Consider the following 19,711-nt stretch of genomic DNA (forward strand, 5'->3'; position numbering starts at 1 on the left):
TGAATTTTTAATGCTTTACTATACTATGATGTTTTGCAGCAGATGAGTGGCGTGGCTGGAAATGGCGGCGCAGTAGTCAGTTTCAGCAGGAGCGGGCAACAGCACTGCAGCAGGCATGAACTGAGGTATATAGAGACACTAGTGAGGAATCATCCAAGACAACGAGAAGTGGTCGATCTGAATTCACACTTGAGAGTTTAAGTAGCCTGGAGCGTTACCACGTAAAGACCAGAACAATCTGGCGACGAGTGAGTGGAGAGCCGGGGTTGTTATCCTGAGCTTGATGAGTAGTGACAAAACAGGTTAGCCATGTACCCAGTACTGTGCCATGCCCCTGCTGAGAAGCACACACATACACACAAAGACAAGGGGGAGGAGACACAAAGGAAGACAGACAGGGAATACAAACACAGGAAAACACTTGGCAACTCCTGCAGTCACAGACAGGCTGTGACTGTCATAGTATAGTAAGGAGTAAAAAGTCATAAAAAAGTCATATTATAGTAAGGCATAAAAATGTAGGTATGGATGTATTTACATAAATAAAACTATGCACAGTAACAGATCAAAGACTAAAACTAAGAAATGATCCTGTGCTATAACAATTTACACACTATATATGTATGTGTGTGTGTGTATATATATATATATATACACACACACACATATACTCTGTATGTACAGCATACTGCAGTTTCAGCAAATCAATCAATATAAGCTGATATCTGCCAAAAGTCTAAACAAAACCTAATTAATTCTAATGTTTATTAACTATAAATAAATCAGGTTAAAGAAATGAGGCCAGATATGCAGTCATCTCAAAACTTTATTTCAATTAATCAAGCACAGTGAATGTTAGCTATTAAAAAGAACTGCTAAAACAGGTAATGATGCAAAATAATTAAAATCCTTGATACATTTTAAATAAAGGGTTAACAACATACTGTGTCACACTGTCAAGATTGAAGAATCTGCAGGTAAAATAACATTATCTTTGGTCTGGAACGTTTTTGGCAAAATGAGATTCAAAGCAACATAAAGGCTGTTAAATCAATCAGTAGTTGGACCGCAGAAAAGTTCCCAAAAGAAGATGTCACATGAACATCTTAGTGATGTGTAAGAAATGGTTCCTCATCAACTCAGCCCTTTGACCCTGGTTTGAGAGTGCTGAAGGGTTTGGAGTTTCGCAGCGAGCCTGAGATCTCTTGCAGGAAAGCAGCGATGTGCAGGTCCTTCTCTGACTTCCTGCCATCAAAGATAACCACCAGAGTGAAGTGTGGCTCGGGGCGTGTCAAGTAGTAGGTGCTCTGCACTTTATCATCGTAGAAGTGCACCACCTTGTCCAGAGTGTTGAGCTCTGCTGCGCGGTCTCCCATCATCATGATGACGTTTGGCCAGTGTGTGAGCGGGCGCTCTCCAGACGGCAGGGACACCACGGCGGGGAACTGCTCCACGCCCTTCGGTGCCTCCCGGTATGAGTGCGGGTGGTGGTAGCCGTGGCCCTGAAAGCTTTCTGAGCCACGGTTGTCAAATACCAGAGACACGTTGCTTGCATCGTGTTTGCGGATAAAGGAGCAGATTTTGCCGTGGTAGTCTGGCGTGGTGCGGGCAGTCAGGGCTCTCATGTCAGCCGGGGCCGTCTGCCGGCTCAGGGCTTCGTGGAAGTAAAAGCTGAACTTGGCGAGGAGCACCGCCTGGAAGCGCTGCAGCCACATGTAAAGGTGCGGAGGCTGCACGGCCTTCTGGGACTGACCTCCGAACAGATGCTTGCGGGTCTCTTTCTGCCGCTGGAAGAGCTGACCCCAGGCAGTGAGTTTGGAGTTGGCACCGTGCAGGCTGAGCAGAGCGGGCAGGAAATGCCACTCTGACACCTGGGCCTGGCAGCGCAGCAACTGGGTCACCACGTCCACCTCTGTCTGGAAGCCCTCCTCCACACGGCCCAGGATGGGGTGGTGGAACCTGTAGGAGTGAGGAAGAGGAGGTTTGTCATTAAACAGAGAAACAAATGCAAAGACAGAAGCTGGCCTAATTAGTAGTGACCTGAAAGCAGCTGTCTCTTTGCTGCGCTGAGAATACATTTGCATTTCAGTCTGAATCAGAGTGTGAGCTCAGCCTACACACGCACACTCTCTCTACATTTGGTGACAATTTATTTCTCCAGGTCTGCTGATGGGAACATCACCTTCACCCCTCAGTGCACGGTCAAATCAATGATGTGTGGTGTGTCAGAGTGCGACCTGCTGCAGCTCAGTCAACAGCTCAGCTGTGCAGTTTGTGTTCCTGCTACAGTTGCAGGACTCGGTTTCGCTGACTTGTCTCTGGGGGAAAGGTTCCTGCATTTGCTGGATTAGGCAGAAAGTTTTCCTCCTCTAACCCCAATACATCACTCAAATACTTTACTTACTTTTATCTCACTAATTTCTTTGTGTTCTTTATAATCCAAGCCAAACCAGGTATCCACAGAGGAAGTCCTGCATTCAAAATCTAAATGCACTTAAGTATTACCAGCAAAATATAATGAATTCTAACAGTAAAAGTCCTCATAATGTAGAAAAACTGCATCTTTGAGTTTCATTATATGATTGAATCCCCTTTCATTGCAGTAAGGATTTTGTTGAATTTAACTCAACTTGTTAAAAAATCTCCTAGAAAGAAGTTTTGTCCGAAACACGTAAGACTGAGACAGGTTGTTGCACTGGAGTTTAGAAAAATTTAATTTTAGAAATTACGAGAAACTTGAACAGAAAAAAATGAGGGTTAGGACTAAGATTAAGTAAAAAGCAGATTGTGTGCACTGAATAATGATTTGTTTTGACTGTAAAATCTTCATCTGTGCTAAGCTTGGGCGATATACAGTATTATCGCAGGGGGTGAGGGTTTGTAATTAATATTGTTGCAATTTATGTTTCAATTGTTTTTTTTATAATTTAATTACATTTTATTTTACATTTCAGGTTTCAGGTTCTTTTTGTGTTTTTTTTTTTTAATATCTCAATACAGTCCAACCCAAATATTGTGATATACAATATTATCGCAGGGGAGTGGGGTTTATAATATAATCATAACATTGCATTTTAATTTTCCATTTTTAAAAAAATAATTTAATTATACTTTTGCATTTTCTGTTTCAGGTGTTTTTTTTTTTTAAATTTAATATCTCGACACAGTACAGTCCAAATAATGCAATACATAATATCGCTGTATTTTTGTATTAAAAATGTACAGTACAGTACAGAACTTGAGTAAATGTACTCTCCACCACTGTCAGGAATAAGATACATATACATACTTGGAGCTGTACTTCTGCAGCACGGCCTCCAGCGTGGTGACCAGCTCCTCTGAGTTGATGCTTTTCTGGCTGCCCAGTGAGTGCATCTTCTCGTACAGGTCGGCCATCTCCATGCGGGCCTGGGTGAAGTGGCAGAGCTGCTCCGACAGGTGCGACAGCAGGTCCTCCAGGTAGGAGGTGGAGCCCGGTTGGCTGTGACGACCCATCGTCACTACTTTCCTGAGCTCGTTGTAGAGGGAGGTGTAGATGGTGCGGATGGAGTCCTTACGGCTGAAGAAGGACTGGCCACCTGGAGAGAGGCGGGGGGAGGGGGGGTTGGGAGAGGTTGTAGACTGTGCATCACCAAAAGATGATAATGGTTGCTTTTTTTTTTTAAGCATTCATGAGCTACAGCGCCATCTGCTGTTGGAAAACTGTAGCTGTTAATTTCATACACACTCACTGCGCACTTTATTAGGAACACCTGTACATTACAACAGTTGAAGACTTCTGTCAGCCAAGAACAGAAACCTGAGGCCGCAGTGGGCACAAGTGAAGAACGTGGAAAAACGTAGCCTGGTCTCATGAATCTGGATTTCTGCTGAAGCACGCTGCTGCTGATGGTAGGCTCGGCAGGATTAAGCGGTTTCAGACTGACTAACACTTGTAGCCTCCATGTGAAGAACAGTATATTAACGTTACCCATTTTCTGTCCGAGGAATGTCATGTTGTGGTACGCCTTCTCCGCAGCGGCCAGGTGAGCCAGAGCGGCCAGCAGAGCGGCCCAGATGGCCCCGGCGCTCTTGCTGTTGTCCTTCTCCTTCTCCACGTAGTCCTTGGCTCGATCGAAAGAAAACATGCCGAGCTGCGTGAAGAAACTCTCCAGGATGGCCCGCTCCCGGGGAACGGGCCGCAGTTCCTCCGCCTCCGTCATGGGTCTAAGATACTCCCGCACACCGAGCAGCTGCCTGTCCGAGCGTGCTAACGGCTAGCCAACCGTGTTAGCACAGCGTCAGTCCAGCGTCAAGGAAAGAATCCATCACTCTTCCAACCGAAATACACACAATTTATCAACTTAAAACAGGCTTACATCGTTTCTAAACGTAGCCCATCATATCGAAGACACCGACTGCCTTATATATTTACTCAAAACGACAATAATTTTAAAAATGTGCCTGTATCCAGGTAACTGACTAACCGCCTGACGCCATATTGGCTACACCGGATGTAAATACTACGGCGAGTCAAGAGATCCAAAATAAATAAGACAGAATTTGCGGTTGCGGTTGGATGGTCTGTGAGGAAGTATAACCTTTACACTTGGTAAACTTCGTACTCTATGGAAATGATTCCAGTCAGAGAATCCTTTTTTGTAGGAGCGTTTGTTCATTTCCATAAAGTTTAAATGTAACAAATGTGATGCTTATTTCTGCTATACAATAGCTATTAGGGATACGCTATGTATTCAGATAAGGACTTTTCTTTAACACATAAGCCTAAATATTAGCATATTGTCACAATGGGGAGAATAATAAACATTTCAGCTATACACTAAAAAAGTAACACAGAATTTCCCATTCCCACTCCTCTGTTGTACAGCATACAGTCAACAGCAAAACTACATCACTCTAAGTCACTTACATTGGCATGAACAACACAGATAATAAGGTAGTCAGTTAAGCTGTCAGTCAATTAAGCTAGCAATACCATCTGCCAGTATGTTAAATGAAGTATAATAACCTAATGATTGGATGGATGCGATTTTGTTGAGACTTTCATGTTTGAGATGACTTCAGTAATCCTGACTTTTCTTCTAGCACCATCATCAGATCAAAATACCATATTACCCTACAAAGCCATTGAGATTTGACTATGATTATTTAGGCAGCATTCAACAACTTCACATCCCATGTGTCTTTGATATGTACATGCTACCAAAACAGTCTTTTTTCTCTCTCTCTCCCTCTCTCTCTCTCTAGGGGGTGGACCTATGCTTCCTTTAAAAAGTGTTAACTGCTTCAAAATGAGCAGAAACCAAATTTACTTTCAGCCTCCTCCACTCCTCCCCGCTTGGTAAGTGACATCATTTTTCCCTCTATCCTTTCAGTAAATATGCATTCCTGATTTGCTGTAATTTGAGTCAATTTCACTGATATTTATTTAACAAGATAATGTTGTTTGACCAGAACATACTGCTGGTATTTCAATCACCACCGTGGCTGCTGGTTTTTGGTGTTGAACCGCGGTGCCCTAATGTGCCGTCAAGCAAGGCATCCTTATTTTAAGTATAGAAATTCAATCTATTTACATTTAGAGGAAAAGTTTAACAACACCTGCTTTAAATGAAGATGTAAACTCTGAAATATTTTTTTGCAACATTATATCTAATGCTATGAATTTTTAATAGTGGTTTGGATCACATACTGGGCTTAACAGACGTACAGCCACTTTGGTGGTTTGGCCTTTAAATCATTCATCTCAATAAAACATTTTTTTTTCATGCAGCTTAGTTAATCACTCTTTAGGCTTAAAGCTATAGATTAAAACCTGATATGATATATTGCATCTGGCTCTGGGTTCCATTTGTAAACAATGTGTCTTTGTAACTAGGCGGAATATTAAACATTTTTGCACATAACTTTCTCTGTTAAGTTTATTTTATTTTTGTGGAAAAAGAAACAAATGGAGCGTACAATAGATCACTTCCACCAGATTCTGGTTTTCTTGGCGGTTCTGCAAAAACATCTGAATGATTTTAGTGATAGATCAGTGCGTATTGATGTACCAGGAAGACAACAGCACAATGACTTACTGGTTCTTATTTAGAAATATCCGGATGATACCAACAACTGTAGTGGCTCAGGTTTGGTTAAACCTGTTCCCACATTCGCTTATTTTGTTATTGTGTTCCTGACTCTCCTTCTCTTCCATCATACTTCACCTCTTCTTCCTCATCATTCTCCTCTTACTTCTTCTCCTCCTCCTCCTGTTCTCACCGCTCTTACTCTCTCTGTGTTTTTATGTGACAGTTTGCAAAAGGCAATTGGCAAAATAGTGCAGCAGTGTAGAGACCAGTGTTTACAGTTTTTCTAGAAGTGTGCTACAGTGGAGAGTATGCATTCAGTTTGGCAAATGTGGTAAATCTATTAGTTACAGGTGTCACTGGTTTCAGAGACTGTTCTTTAGAATCACTGTTTGCGTTTAAGCATTCAGAAGAAAACTCTATTGTAGTAAAGTGTTTTCTTGCAGCTGGAAATAGAAGAGCTTTTGATAAATGACTGTAAAATTCACCTGAAAATCCATTTAAACCAGTCAGGTCCTATTAAAAAAAAAAAAGCATTTCATTGAGAAAATATGTAAATCAATAAATAAAATGTACAGCCACCATGCTTAAAGCTCTGTAAAGCTCTACTCAAGCAAATCAACATGCTGACATGCTGATGTTTAGTATAGAAAATGTTAGCATGGTAATTTGCTAAAACAGCAAACACAAAGCGCAATTGTGACTTGGGGATGGGAAAGTGTTTTACGAGATGATGATACTAGAGGAAAAGTCAGAGGATCGCCAACATTATTATGATCATGGGGGCGGCTGTGGCCCAGGAGGTAGAGCGGGTCATCCACTAATTAGAAGGTCGGTGGTTTGATCCCTGAATCCTCCAGGCCACATGTCGAAATGTCCTTGGGGAAGGATGGGCAAGATACTGAACCACACATTGCCCCTGATGGCTGTTCCATCAGTGTATGAATGTGCGTATGAATGTGTGAATGAATGGGTGACTGTGGCAAGTATTGTAAAGTGCTTTGAGTGGTCGGTAAGACTAAAAAAGCGCTTTCTAAGTGCAGTCCATTCCATTAACCATAATCACCCATATGAATATCTGTACAAAGTACAAAGATAATGGTAGCTGCTGAGATATTTTAGCGTGGACCAAAGTTACCCATTGACCATTCCATCCCAAATACCATCATTAGCTGTTCTAGCTTCTGAAATGTCAAAGATTGCTGCTTTTTTGTTTTTATGAGTGAATATTACATTGCAAATTAAATATATTTGGATTTTGGGCTATTGGACAGGAAAAACAGGCACTCTGAAGATGTCACCTTGGCTTTGCGATTTGCATTTTCCACTATTTTGTGACATTTCATAGACTAAATGATTGATCCATCAATCAAAAGAATAACCACCATATTAATCTAGTAATGTCTTTATCCAATTTTGTGCCACTTCATCTAGTAGACTAGAGGAAAAGTAAGTATTTGAAACCATGAACAACTATCTGCAAAATATTGGGCCGTCAAGTAGATAATTCACAGGATAAGGATAACTTTCACCTGGGGGTGGCACTAGAGGCCAGAGTTACTACAATACATCCTTCAGGCACCATGAATGCTTGTACCAAATTTCATAGTAATCCATCCAATAGTTGTCGACATATAGCATGTCTGTAGCTTGGATTTAAAAAACCAAATGCAATAAACCTTAAAAAACTAATAAGTTTATCATTTGAGTTTCAATATTGTAATGAGCTCTTTTACAGAGAACAGCTGTTATCATCATTTCTTCAAATTTCTGTAACCTCTTCTGTAACATCTGTATCCTTAGTATTTTGGACAGTAACAGGGCATTAGTTTAGTGAGTGTAAGTAATCAACACCATGGGAATTTTCCTTTTTCCCCATTAATGCACCATATGCTAAAAAGCACACAGTTATGCAGGGCCATTTGTTGAAAAAAACTCAAATGATGCAATGAGATGCTTTCACTAAAGGATTTCGGAGTGAAAGAACACAGCTTGTGTTCAATGTGAAGGAGTACGACTGTGTGTACAGTTTGAGACAGAGCTCTGTTTGTGCTGCTTTCTCTGCTCTCAGGAGAAAGGATGTTTCCCATGTGATCACAGATTACAGGCAGCATCTTGTGCACAGCTTTAGACTACGTGACGATCAGATGAAGTGTAGAAATTATACAAGAGATAATGAAATTTATGGTATACAGATCCCTGAATCCTGGAAGGGTGAGATAATTTATCTGTGATCAGTCTAAATGTATTATGAACGTGTAAGGTTAGCATTAAAACCCTGAGGGTTATGTGTCTTTGCAGCAATTCTTATATAACACTGTGTGTAGCCTCTTTGAAATATATATATATATATATATATTGTCCACATACAACAAATCCTAGAAAGTATCTAGAAAATTTCAAGGTTGCAGTGAATGTGTGAGAGCAGCTAAAGAGAAACAAAAGAACCACAAAAGGCATGCAAAACTACAGAGACACAAAACGACCAAAGCCATGTCTCTTTTAATCCGTGACTCCTGCTCTTGGGTGGAGGCCTTTCATAAATCCGTGCCCAGTCTCATAATCTGTCCATGACTAAATGTATTTAGTTACTATGAACAACTGTAATGAGTATTGAGAAATGAGTGTCACCACTTGTAAACAAACAAACGAACAAACAACAAAAAAAATAAATAAAAATAAATTGAATTTAAAAAATATAAAAAAGGTACTGTCCCTTTAAGAACTCTCAACGGTTTTTGTTTGTGGAAGCCGGTCCCTCAACTAAATGCGTCCGTCCTGCCTTTCCCTCCGGTGTTTGACAGTGAGCTTCAGCTGAGAAGTGATTTCATTTTTATTGACTTATTATTTACCATAAATATATACATTTTAGTTGCTTTTCGGCAACATTAACCTCCTTTAGCCCACTGTCGACGAGCCAAAGATACATTCGGGCTAAACTTAGCCAACTTTGCTGTCGAAGTAGGTTAAAGAGAGCGACGTCAACTCGTGATGGCTCCGGAGATAACCGGTGAGTTGAAATAGCCTACATAAAACATGAACCACCCCACCCGCTTTTAAATATTGGTTCAAATGTGTTCATATACGTGTTCACATATGACATACTGATTTATAATTTGTCTTTTCCCATTTGTTGGTTAAAAAGGCAAACGGTAAAAAAAAATATTACTCAATACCCCGCGGCTGTCTGGTTCAAACAGCGGGCATAATAAATAGCTAAATTGATAAGTTTAATGACCGAGATAACTTATTGTCACCGCTGTTAAAATATTAAATATACTTACAGGTTTTATTAAAGATTTAAAGAGTACACTGTAATGCTTTCTAATATCTCAAAGCGTGACTTGTCGCCACATTTACCGCCGTCGCTTGCCAATAGTAACTTGTGTTATTTCTGAATACCAATGCAGGGCAGTGCCTCTCTTTGCTTTTTTCACCCTCCATCTGCTCTCAAACATCCTCAGTTCTTCATGTCATGGATTTCACAAGATTGCCTTTGAGATTGTCCTCCATGTTGACATGATTGCATCACATAATTTCTGCAGATTTGCCAGCTTTACATTCATGCTGCCCAACTCCTGTTCTACCACATCCCTAAAGTGTTCTACTGGATTCAGGTCTGGTGATTGGGGAGGCCACTGAAGTTCACTGAACTCACTGAACTCACTGTCATGTTGACGAAACCAGTTTGACACATGGAGCATTAACCTTACTGGAAGTAGATGGTAAACTGTGGCCATAAAAGGATGCACATGATTGGCCATGGCATTGAAACCATGATTGATTGTTATTAAGAAAACATTCCCCACATCCTTACATCACCACCACCAGCCTGGACTCTTGATGCAAGGCAGGTTTGGTCCATGGATTCATGCTGTTGACACCCAATTCTGACCCTATAATCTGCTGCCTCAGCAGAAATACTGATCCATCAGACCAGGCAACATTTTTCCAGTCTTCAACTGTCCAATGTTGGTGAACCTGTGTCCACTGCAGCCTCAGGTTTCTGTTCTTGACACGAGTGGAACCTGATGTGGTCTTCTGCTGTTGTAGTCCGTCCACCTCAAGGTTGGACATGTTGTTCAGTCTGAAGCGTCTCTGCTCACCACAGTAAAGTGTGGTTATCTGAGAGACCGTAGCCTCTCTGTCAGCTTCATTCTCCTCTGATGTCTCTCATCAACAAGGTGTTTCCTCCATCTATTGAGCTGAATTTGTTTTTTGTTGCATTTCTTTCCTCATTCTGATATTTGACATGAACATTAACTTAAGCTTCTGACGTGTACCTGCAGGACTTTATGCACTGCTGCCACATGATTGGCTGACTGAGTAATTGCTCGAATATGCAGGTGCACAGGTGTTCCTAATAAAGGGCTTATTGAGTGTTGTTAGTTAGATTTACAGTGTTAGATAAAGTGGGGATGGAGATTTCAGGTTGAGCGGAAGAAAACTTTCAAGCACAAAAACTACTCATAGGTAGAAGCTGGGCGATATGTCCTAAAATAAAATCTCAATCAAGATTTACGATTTTAATCGATTTTTTACTGTTCAAAATGCAATTAATCATTTAGACACTTACTGATGGCGTTGTGCAGTTTGTGTCCAAAGCACTGGAGGTTGGTCTACTCATTCAGTGTCAGAGCTTTGATGTGCTCGTGCTGCTGTAGTCATGCAGACGTGACGGTCTTCCCCGAGTTTCCACGAGCCCATTGCGTTCCGCTGATGTTACCTGCTTTTTAGCAGGTGAGTTAGGGCTGCCGCTGTCTTGTGCAACGCGCGTGCCATACACTTCTCCCACTCAGCTGCGTGCCTCAGTTTGAAATTCCGAAATAAATTAGTCGAGCTGCTGCTTTTAGTTGCCACAGACTTTCGGAAAACTTTACAACGGACAATGGTTTGCTCGAGATCGGACGCATAAAAAAACCGAGCCACTTCCATCTCCTCATTGTTGTTAGCGCGTGTCGCCATGTTGACATTTCACCTGTGTCTGACGAGAACTCTCGCGTTACTATAAACTGCGGAAGCTCAGGGAAGCGGTGGCAGTCCCGTGCCATAATTAACCCAAGTTAAAGTGAAATTCAATTTACATTTTAAAACATCGTCCTAAACCATGAATTCGAATAAATCGATAAAATCGAGTTATCGCCCAGCTTTAACTCATAGTAGCAAATTAGTGAATTACAATAATTAAAACAGTAACGATTTATAGTTTTAATAATAAGTAAATGACATACCTGTGTACAAATATGTGAAACTGCAGTGATAGTTCATATTTTATATTAATTAAGAAGAAGAGAGAGGAGAAAAGAGGTGAAATGAAAATAAAATAATAACTAAAGATGATTAAAGGCAAGAGGGAAAAATAATATATTGGATGGATGAAAGAGAATAACAGGAGCTGTAAGAACAAGGGAATAACAAGTCAGAATACAGAAAAAAAATGTAATCAATTTGATAGAAAGTAATTTTCAAATTTCCACAGTTCAAACTAAAATAATTGTTAAAACTATAATTTCAAGCAGAGTCCCTTTACAAGACCATTTCAATCAATTTTTAAACAAACCTGCGATTAATCAAACTATGTAGACCCAAATGATTTGGAGTAAATGTGGGAGTATTGTGTGCCCTGGGCTGTTGTCTGCTTTGCCCAGTTGGTAACACAGCTGTGGACACTGCTCACCTACTGATACTCTGCAGTTTTTATCAGCTGCTCTACTTTTCAGAACTGGACACTCAGACTTTTGGCACATAGAAAACTATTAAATGAAAGCAGCAGTTCTGTACAAGGAGCCCTGGAGGAAACATATGGACACATGAAGTCAGTTTTACTTAAAGTGATTTCGGGTTATTTGACGTAGGGTTGTGTGAGGTGCTTGTCTAGTGATGTGCTGCTATGGACGGTGTGTAGTCAACCTTTGGACTAGTGTATCACTACACACAAGCTCAACTATGCTTAGCTCTGTCATACTTACTCAAACAGCTGACCTGCACCTGAGTGGTGCTTGTCTCCACCTGATGAACCTGTCCAGTGTTTCATCTCTTTTAGCTCGGTGTTTGGTGTCCACCAGCTCCCGGGGGAAATATCTGTCTCTTTAGCTGCTAAATGCTCCATTGCTATGTTCACCAGCTGACTGTGTCTATCTGTTGTTTGATGCTGTGGACGTGATGTACTAGGGCTGGATATCATCACTGATTTCCCAAATCGATTCAATGCTGATTCACAAGGTTCTGATTCGATGCGATGTCAGATTTTCGATTCGATGTGGATTCAGTTCCAGATGTTTCAGTTACATTACAGATGAGGTTCTCAGGGAACGGATTCTGTAAATTGTTTGTCTAACTTGGGGCATTATCAAAAAATATTAATATTTACTTTAAGAGTGGACCCCAAAGCAGTGACATTAATGAACTCATTATTTAGCATGACCAAGTAAGTAAGTAAGTAATGTGCATTGCTAACGCACCAGCTACAGTGTGTACCACATGGTTTCGTCTCCTATCACCTTCCTCTTGCACATGGCTTTGCTCTTGTCCAGCTTTTCGCTGTACTCATAGTTTTTAAACCTGAAATGCAACCACACATCAGCCTTTAGACTTGCCAGTGCCTTCAGTGGAGCCACGTCTCTCTTTTTTGTGTCTCACGTGGAAGGCTGGTCACGCAAAACTAACAGGGTTACAGGGGAATATTAACATGGAATAAAGGAGGAATTATGAAAACTTGGGTCAACAGGGAGCTGCGATATGCATGTCTATTATTTCTATCATGACGACTTTCACTGACTACCTGTAGAGATTAGGGAAATGTAGACTCCATTTGACTAGTGTGGACCAGGACAAGGAGCATTAGCCTCCCACAGCTTTCCAGCTTCAAAGGGGAAATAATGTCCAGAAACATGAGAATCACAGCCAGAGTTTCTCTTCATCCTAACAGTAATGTAACTGCTCTGCCTGCAGCTCGATTCGTCTGTCACCATGAGCTCTGAGAAGGACATGCTGCTGAAGGAGTATGTCAAGATGATGACTGATATGATTGTGCTGTGTGCCACTTTGGCACTCTCCCTCTTCTTCTGGGTCCTCTCCCTGTCCATCAGCAACTACTATGGTGAGTGAAAACCCCCTGAGGATTTTTGTGAATGACGTCTTTCTTCAGACACATGGCCGGTGGCATAAAGCCTATTAAGATAATTCTTAAAAAATGTCTTAAAAAGAAACTGCCAGATATCATGTGCTCTTCTCTAAATACTGCCCTAAATTCTCCAGTCTCACGCTCAGTTGATTTACTTTCTGCTCAGAAGTTTAACACAGAGGGGTTAAAAGCTGAACAAACATCCTTGACATCACTTTTCATGCTTGAAGTTACAGTATGTGTGGTCATACTGTTGCCTGTGTCAGTGACCTGTATAAATCCTTCGTTTGGACAATCCTTCGTTATGAGTAGACTCAAACCAATGACACTGAAATTATTCATATACCACCACATCATAATGTACATTACCTCGAGGCACTGTTTGGGTAACAGATTGTCATATAGTTTCATACATGGGTCACATAACAGAGCAGTTTTGTCATCAAGCAAATCAATTTAACTGCTGCAGACTTCCTGGTATTTTATCTAAAGCAAGGTTTTTTTTAGAAACTCATGACATATACAGATGGTGAAAAATTAAAGGGAAAGGAACGGCTGTATTTGTAATTATACAATAACAAAAACAACTGAAACATAATTATATTTAACCCCTCAACCCTCCACAACTCCAGCAGTAATATTACACTGTATATCGTCATATTTTGGCTGGCCTGCATCAAAATATTAAATTTTGGTTATTGCCAGATGCCACTTGATGTCACTTTAGTCACTCGCCAGTGGAGCATCTTTGTGACTGAAGCTGCTGCCATTCATCGTCCAACAATGATCCCTCCTTCAAAGTCACTAAGATCTTTTCCTCTTTTCATCTTGATACAAAATCAGAATGAACTGGGCCTAATCATAATGTTTATACCTGCCACCTGCAGTGCACCTGTCTGGAAGTATCTGCATCTGTTCTGCTTCTCCACTCATTTTTCCCTTAATTTGTCACACATCTGCATGTCCCTGAGTGAGAGAAATTTTAGGGAACAAAATTTTAGGAGGAAAAACTGAAGAGGTTTTGTGCCACTGTCATCTCATTTCCTCATTCACAAAATGTGGAAAACCACCAGAGCATGTGTGGGTTTGTGTGTGTGTTTCCAGGCACCCTGCAGCCTGTGTCACCATGGCGGTGGCTGCTCTCCATCCTGGTTCCCCTCGTGCTGATGATTCGGGCGCTGAAGAGACGCAGTTTGGATCGCACAGGAGCCCTGGGAGGTGAGTGTGCATCCGCAGTACTGTAAGCATAGATGAAACAAAGGTTATGTGAAAGCAGTCGATTGTAGTGATGAACCCACAGGATCGTCAGCTCCTCTCGGCTTTACCGAGGATCTCAGCGTCTTTCGTTTTCACTCTGATAGTGTTGTGAGAGAAAATGAGTAAACGCAGAACTTAAAACATCCTGAGAGAAAAGTTTTGTGTCAAACATGCTCAGTACTCCAGGCAGGTCTTGAAAAGGTCTTAAACAGCATTACAAAGGTCTTAAAAAGTCTTACATTTATTTCAGTGAATACCGCAGAAACCTTGAGTTCATAGGAACAATAGTTATCATCATAGCAGCAGAAGATGAGCAGTGTGGACTAAATATACGTCACAATAAAATAAATAAACAGCTGCAGTGACTAATTCTATCACACCTTATTTTTCATGAGCTACTTGATCCAAATACTAAAGTTTAACTGGGAGAAAGTGATGTGATCCTCTGGAGAGAAGATGTCTCACTCTGTAGGAGCTGTTGGAACTACAGAAACACTCGTGGTTGTCAGTTTTTGTTACAGAGTGGAGCATCTTCTCTCACAAATGATCTTCAGCTGAGTATAAACATAGACTTTATTATTATTAATTAACAGCTGATATGACCTGTATTATTTTTCTCAGTGCAGATTAACACTGAGAAGCAGAATGATTTGTTCACTGCTCAGACAACTAATTTAATTAGGGCTGTCACAATGTCAGATTTTCACCACACAGTTATCATGGATTAAAAGAAATTCACAATAACAATATTATCACAGTATTTATGGAAAATTTGAAAAGAAAAATAATGCCACCAGTCTAATTGATCTTTAATTTTGTTCTACAAGTAATACGAGTGTAGGGGGGTAAAGAGAGAGTCTGTAAACATAACTGTACAAAAGCAGAAAGAACAGCGACACTTAATGTGCAGTGCAAAGGCAAAAACATTAACTGATAAGCAGAAGAACCATGTGGCCAAACATCCGCCATCACAATATTATCACGTGTACTATTAATACAATATCAATATTTCATAAAATATCACAGTTAAACGTATTTGGACTTGCAGTGACTCTGTGTCACATTTTCAAACTTTCCTATAATGATTTTACTTCTATTTTATTCTGATTTGTGTGAAAAAAAAATGAATCAACACAACCCAAAATCCCTAAGTTGAAACTCGACTTTGAACTGCGACAGATTTTGGAACAAAAAGGGGTTTTTTTATTTTATTTTTAAATCTACAGGTTTCAGACAGGAAATGAACAGGAAGGGAGCTGAGTTATTTATTTACGACAGGTTTAATCTCTGGTTTTCGTGGTGATTGTTACTGGATAACAAAATTTATATTTGACTGGATTTAGTGTAATAAAGTAGCTGTGTCCCGTGATGGTCTGATCTAAAATGAATCCTGGGCGTCACTGTGAAATCCTAATTTGTTCTTTTTAAAATCTGTGTGTGTTCCCTTAATCTGTCCAGAGATTCTGAGAAAATCACAACCCTTCACAGCTCCAACAAAAATACTGTCTCTTGTATGCAACACTGAGTCATACTAGGAGGAGCGCTTCATTAGCTCATTTTAGTGGTGTAGTCTCCGCAAGCCTCGCTACAGGACACATCCGAGTCTCCAGGACGATTTCTGTTTCCTCGCTCGTCCCAGTCCGAGTCAGTGCCGACTCTCAGCTGGTTAAACCTCCTCCTGATGCACATTTATGACTTTTCTGTGTGTGATATGTCAATTAAATCCCAGTTTTATGTTCAATAAATTGTGGCATTGCCACTTAAAATGAGTGATGACAGATGACAGGAAGATCCTGTCACCAAATGTGCCACTAGTTTCACAGTGAATTTGGCACATTTTGGCTTTTTGAATTAGAAGGAAACACTAACTGTATAAAAACAATCTGCCGTAAGTGAAATAAAAAGAAAAAAGAAAACTGCAATAACAAAAACTGTTTCGGTTGAAGCTTTGTGACTTTTTCTCTCTAAAGCTCTTGTTGTGGAAATGACATGAATATCATCTGTTATAAACAGTAATGATTGTAAAAAGAATTATTGTATAATATAGTGGACGAAAGACGTCATCTTTATACGTCTTATGTAAAAAAAAAAACTATTCTGAAAGAATATTTTCAGTCTTATGAAACTGTCTTTCACTATGTCCACTTGACTTTTAGTTGATGACGTTGGAAATGCGACACTGGACAGACATCAAAAGAATAATTTATGTAGATGCTGAAAGATGCTGTTGTGTTAAGCAGAAACTTATAAAAAATACGAGGAAATGGAAGCTGTGTACGCCTTTGAAGAAGCAATTAATTTATTTTTAAAGTAAAAAAAAAAAATTCCGTAAAGTAAAACACAAACACATCTTTCAGCCACATTGGCTGACGTTTTCCTTCATCACCATGGACGCACACACTGTACTTTAATTTGAGTCAGAAAAAAAACCCCCAAATACTCACTAGAAAACCACAAGGATTAATCTGTCGCAAATACTTTGTATAATTCCTCCTGTTTGTTTAATGAAAAACTGAAACTTAAAAAAAAACAAACAGTGTATTCAGTTTATTATCACATGTGACAAACATAAGCATCGAATTCTCATATTTGAGAAAGTGGAACTAGCAAATATTTAATATTTTTGCTTGAAGAGTCACTGAAACAGTAGTTCTGGACTCTTTTGTTTTTACCTTCTTTTTTAACTTATCAATTGAAGCTTTAGTCCCAAGTTTAACACGTTAGTTTGAGTCGACACATGGGATTTGATTTATCTAAAAAAAAAAAGAAAAAAGGATATAGAACAACAGCAGATTTTTTTTAAATCTGTGTGGAGTCCGTTTCTCTGATATGAAATGTGTCTCCTCAGCTCTCCTGGTGGGATTTGTGTTGATGATGGCCAACTACAGCTTCTTCTCGTCTCTGCTGGCCTTCTTCATCAGCTCCTCCAGACTCACCCGCTGGGGAGGAGCACAGAAGAAGAAAATAGACGCAGAGTACAAAGAAGGTGAGACACGTGAAGGTGTACTGTTTTTTTTTGTTTTGTTTTGTTTTTTAAAAGGCTGATCTAAATCTAAATGTGTTAACGTTTGTGTTAGGGGGCCAGAGGAACTGGGTTCAGGTCTTCTGTAATGGAGGAGTTCCCACAGAGCTGGCTCTGCTGTATATGATAGAGGTATCTGAAAATCACCCGATTCTAAAATGACAAAATAAACAAAATAGTTTCTATTATATGCAAATTTAAATGTTTACTTTAAGTGTATGATTAAAATCCTTTTAAAATGTCGGTTGTGTTTCAGGTGGGTCCAGGTGAGATCCCCATCGATTTCGGTAAACAGTACTCTGCTTCCTGGATGTGCCTCTCTCTGGTGGGCGCGCTCGCCTGCAGCGCTGGGGACACCTGGGCGTCAGAGGTGGGACCTGTGCTCAGCCAAACACAGCCTAGACTCATCACCACCTGGAAGGAAGTCCCAGCAGGTAAGCAGCCAAACAGAGCCAGGTGTATCCTACGTGGAAGTTTTTTTTACCTAGCGGCGAACACTACTTCGATCAGTATCCGTTTACTGATTTATCATGACTTTCAGTCTGAGTTTCTTCAAATGTTGTTGATGTGAAACGGTCATCAGTTTTCCCCTGCTGTGACATGATCAATTGACCTAAAACTATGACACATAAATCTAAATAAAGCCGTCTTTCACACTGTGGAGTCTGCAGGAAGAGCTGTATATACCAATAAGAGGATTATTGATGGAGATACAGAAGGCAGAAGAAACTACATTCAGGAATTCCTTTAGAAATTAGATGTTTTCTGGGAAACATTGGATCTACTGTATAATTGGATTTGTAGACTAAAAATATTCTACACACTGTTCATTTGTTTCTTTGGATTTACTTTCTCATAACGCTCTTTTACCCTCCAGGAACAAACGGAGGAGTTACTCCTGTCGGACTGGTCGCCAGCTTCCTCGGTGGACTCTTGGTGGGCTTCGCTTACTTTGTAACGCAGCTTCTATTGATCAACGACCTGCACCTGGCGGACCCCCAGTGGCCGATCGTAGTTTACGGCGGTGTGGCTGGCCTGGTGGGATCGATGCTGGACTCTTTCCTGGGAGCTCACATGCAATACTCAGGTATTAACAGTCGATGATGAGAACAGAAGCAGTGCTGAACATTTTAGGGAAACTTTAAGGATGAAACTTAAAGTGATTTGTGCAACTGGCGCCAGGTCTTTGTGTCTGAACTTTGTGTGACAGGTACAATTGGTCCTGGTTCTGATCCGTTCCTGTTTGCCCTGTAAAAGTCCTTACATTCCGTTTTCCTGTGACCCTTTCAAATTAAAGTCCCTCTATGTTTTCCTTCGACAGAAACCCTTAATAGGGCTTTTATTGTGAAACATTTGCAGTCATATGATATGCAACAACAGCCGGACAAGATTAAACGAGGACCCCCTAAAGTGGATCATAGTGAATCAATCAATCACACATTAAAATTCTCTTTAAAACTTAAGTGTGTAACAGTGGATGACTGTGTTTCAGCGCTGACTAACAGTGGCACCTACTGGCACTTGTTCATTACTTACAAACTATAGTTGGCTGAGTCTAGTAATGTGCTAAATTTAACGATAGCACACAGTAGAATAACTGCCTCCACATTGTCAAATACAGTGAATCAGCGTCTCTATTGGCCGAGACAGGAAAAGCACGCTTGAATTTAGGGATGTAGCCATTCCTTAGGAAGTGGTTAGAGAGATTATTTTTGACTGTTCGACATGTAAAGCTGTGGATCAGTCTTCAGTGTTACCAACCGGTCATTTCCTCTTCCTGTCTGTCTGTCTCCAGGCTTCGACTCGAGCATCGGGAAGGTGGTGAGTTACGAGTCCGCCACCACCCAGCGGATCTGTGGGAAACCCATCTTGGACAACAACGCGGTCAACCTGTTCTCCTCCGTCCTCATCGCCCTCGTTCTGCCCGGGCTGGCGTGGGGGCTGTGGCCGCGATAGACTGACCGCTGATTTTCCAAACCAGTTGAGTTGTCTGTTGCTTATTATTGGTGGCAAAAGCATCTGCACACTGATCATACTAACACAACACACACTGCCTGTATTATTATGATGGACGGGCTTGAGAGGCTCTGATCATTATTAAAAAGAAAAAAAAAAAAAAAGCATTAACCATTAACGCTGAAGAGGAAAATAAACATTGACTGATGAAAACTTCTTGCAGCGTTTCATACAGTGTACTGCACTTTGACCTCGTCTCATTGCAGCGTGTGAGGTGGGGGA

General features: G+C 40.6%; 2 protein-coding genes across 2 annotated transcripts; one reads left to right on the plus strand and one right to left on the minus strand.

Moving 5' to 3' along the window:
* Positions 1-813: 813 nt before the first annotated feature.
* On the minus strand, positions 814-4,480 carry cunh12orf66 (chromosome unknown C12orf66 homolog). Its single transcript, XM_022749545.1, has 3 exons — positions 3,971-4,480; positions 3,290-3,578; positions 814-1,959 (listed from the first exon to the last, which is right to left on the minus strand). Exons 1-3 carry the CDS (start codon positions 4,200-4,202, stop codon positions 1,140-1,142), a joined length of 1,341 nt encoding a protein of 446 aa, XP_022605266.1. The 5' UTR covers positions 4,203-4,480; the 3' UTR covers positions 814-1,139.
* A 4,374-nt stretch (positions 4,481-8,854) lies between these two features.
* Positions 8,855-19,601, plus strand: tmem19 (transmembrane protein 19). The gene is made up of 8 exons (XM_022749329.1): positions 8,855-9,081; positions 13,023-13,170; positions 14,299-14,412; positions 17,300-17,437; positions 17,529-17,605; positions 17,730-17,907; positions 18,351-18,560; positions 19,269-19,601. The coding sequence occupies exons 2-8, from the start codon at positions 13,041-13,043 to the stop codon at positions 19,427-19,429; spliced, it is 1,008 nt and encodes a 335-aa protein (XP_022605050.1). The 5' UTR covers positions 8,855-9,081; positions 13,023-13,040; the 3' UTR covers positions 19,430-19,601.
* Positions 19,602-19,711: the final 110 nt, after the last annotated feature.

This window comes from Seriola dumerili, unplaced genomic scaffold, assembly GCF_002260705.1.
Source record: "Seriola dumerili isolate Sdu_G_001 unplaced genomic scaffold, Sdu_1.0 BDQW01000138.1, whole genome shotgun sequence".
In the NCBI taxonomy this organism is placed as follows: domain Eukaryota; kingdom Metazoa; phylum Chordata; class Actinopteri; order Carangiformes; family Carangidae; genus Seriola; species Seriola dumerili.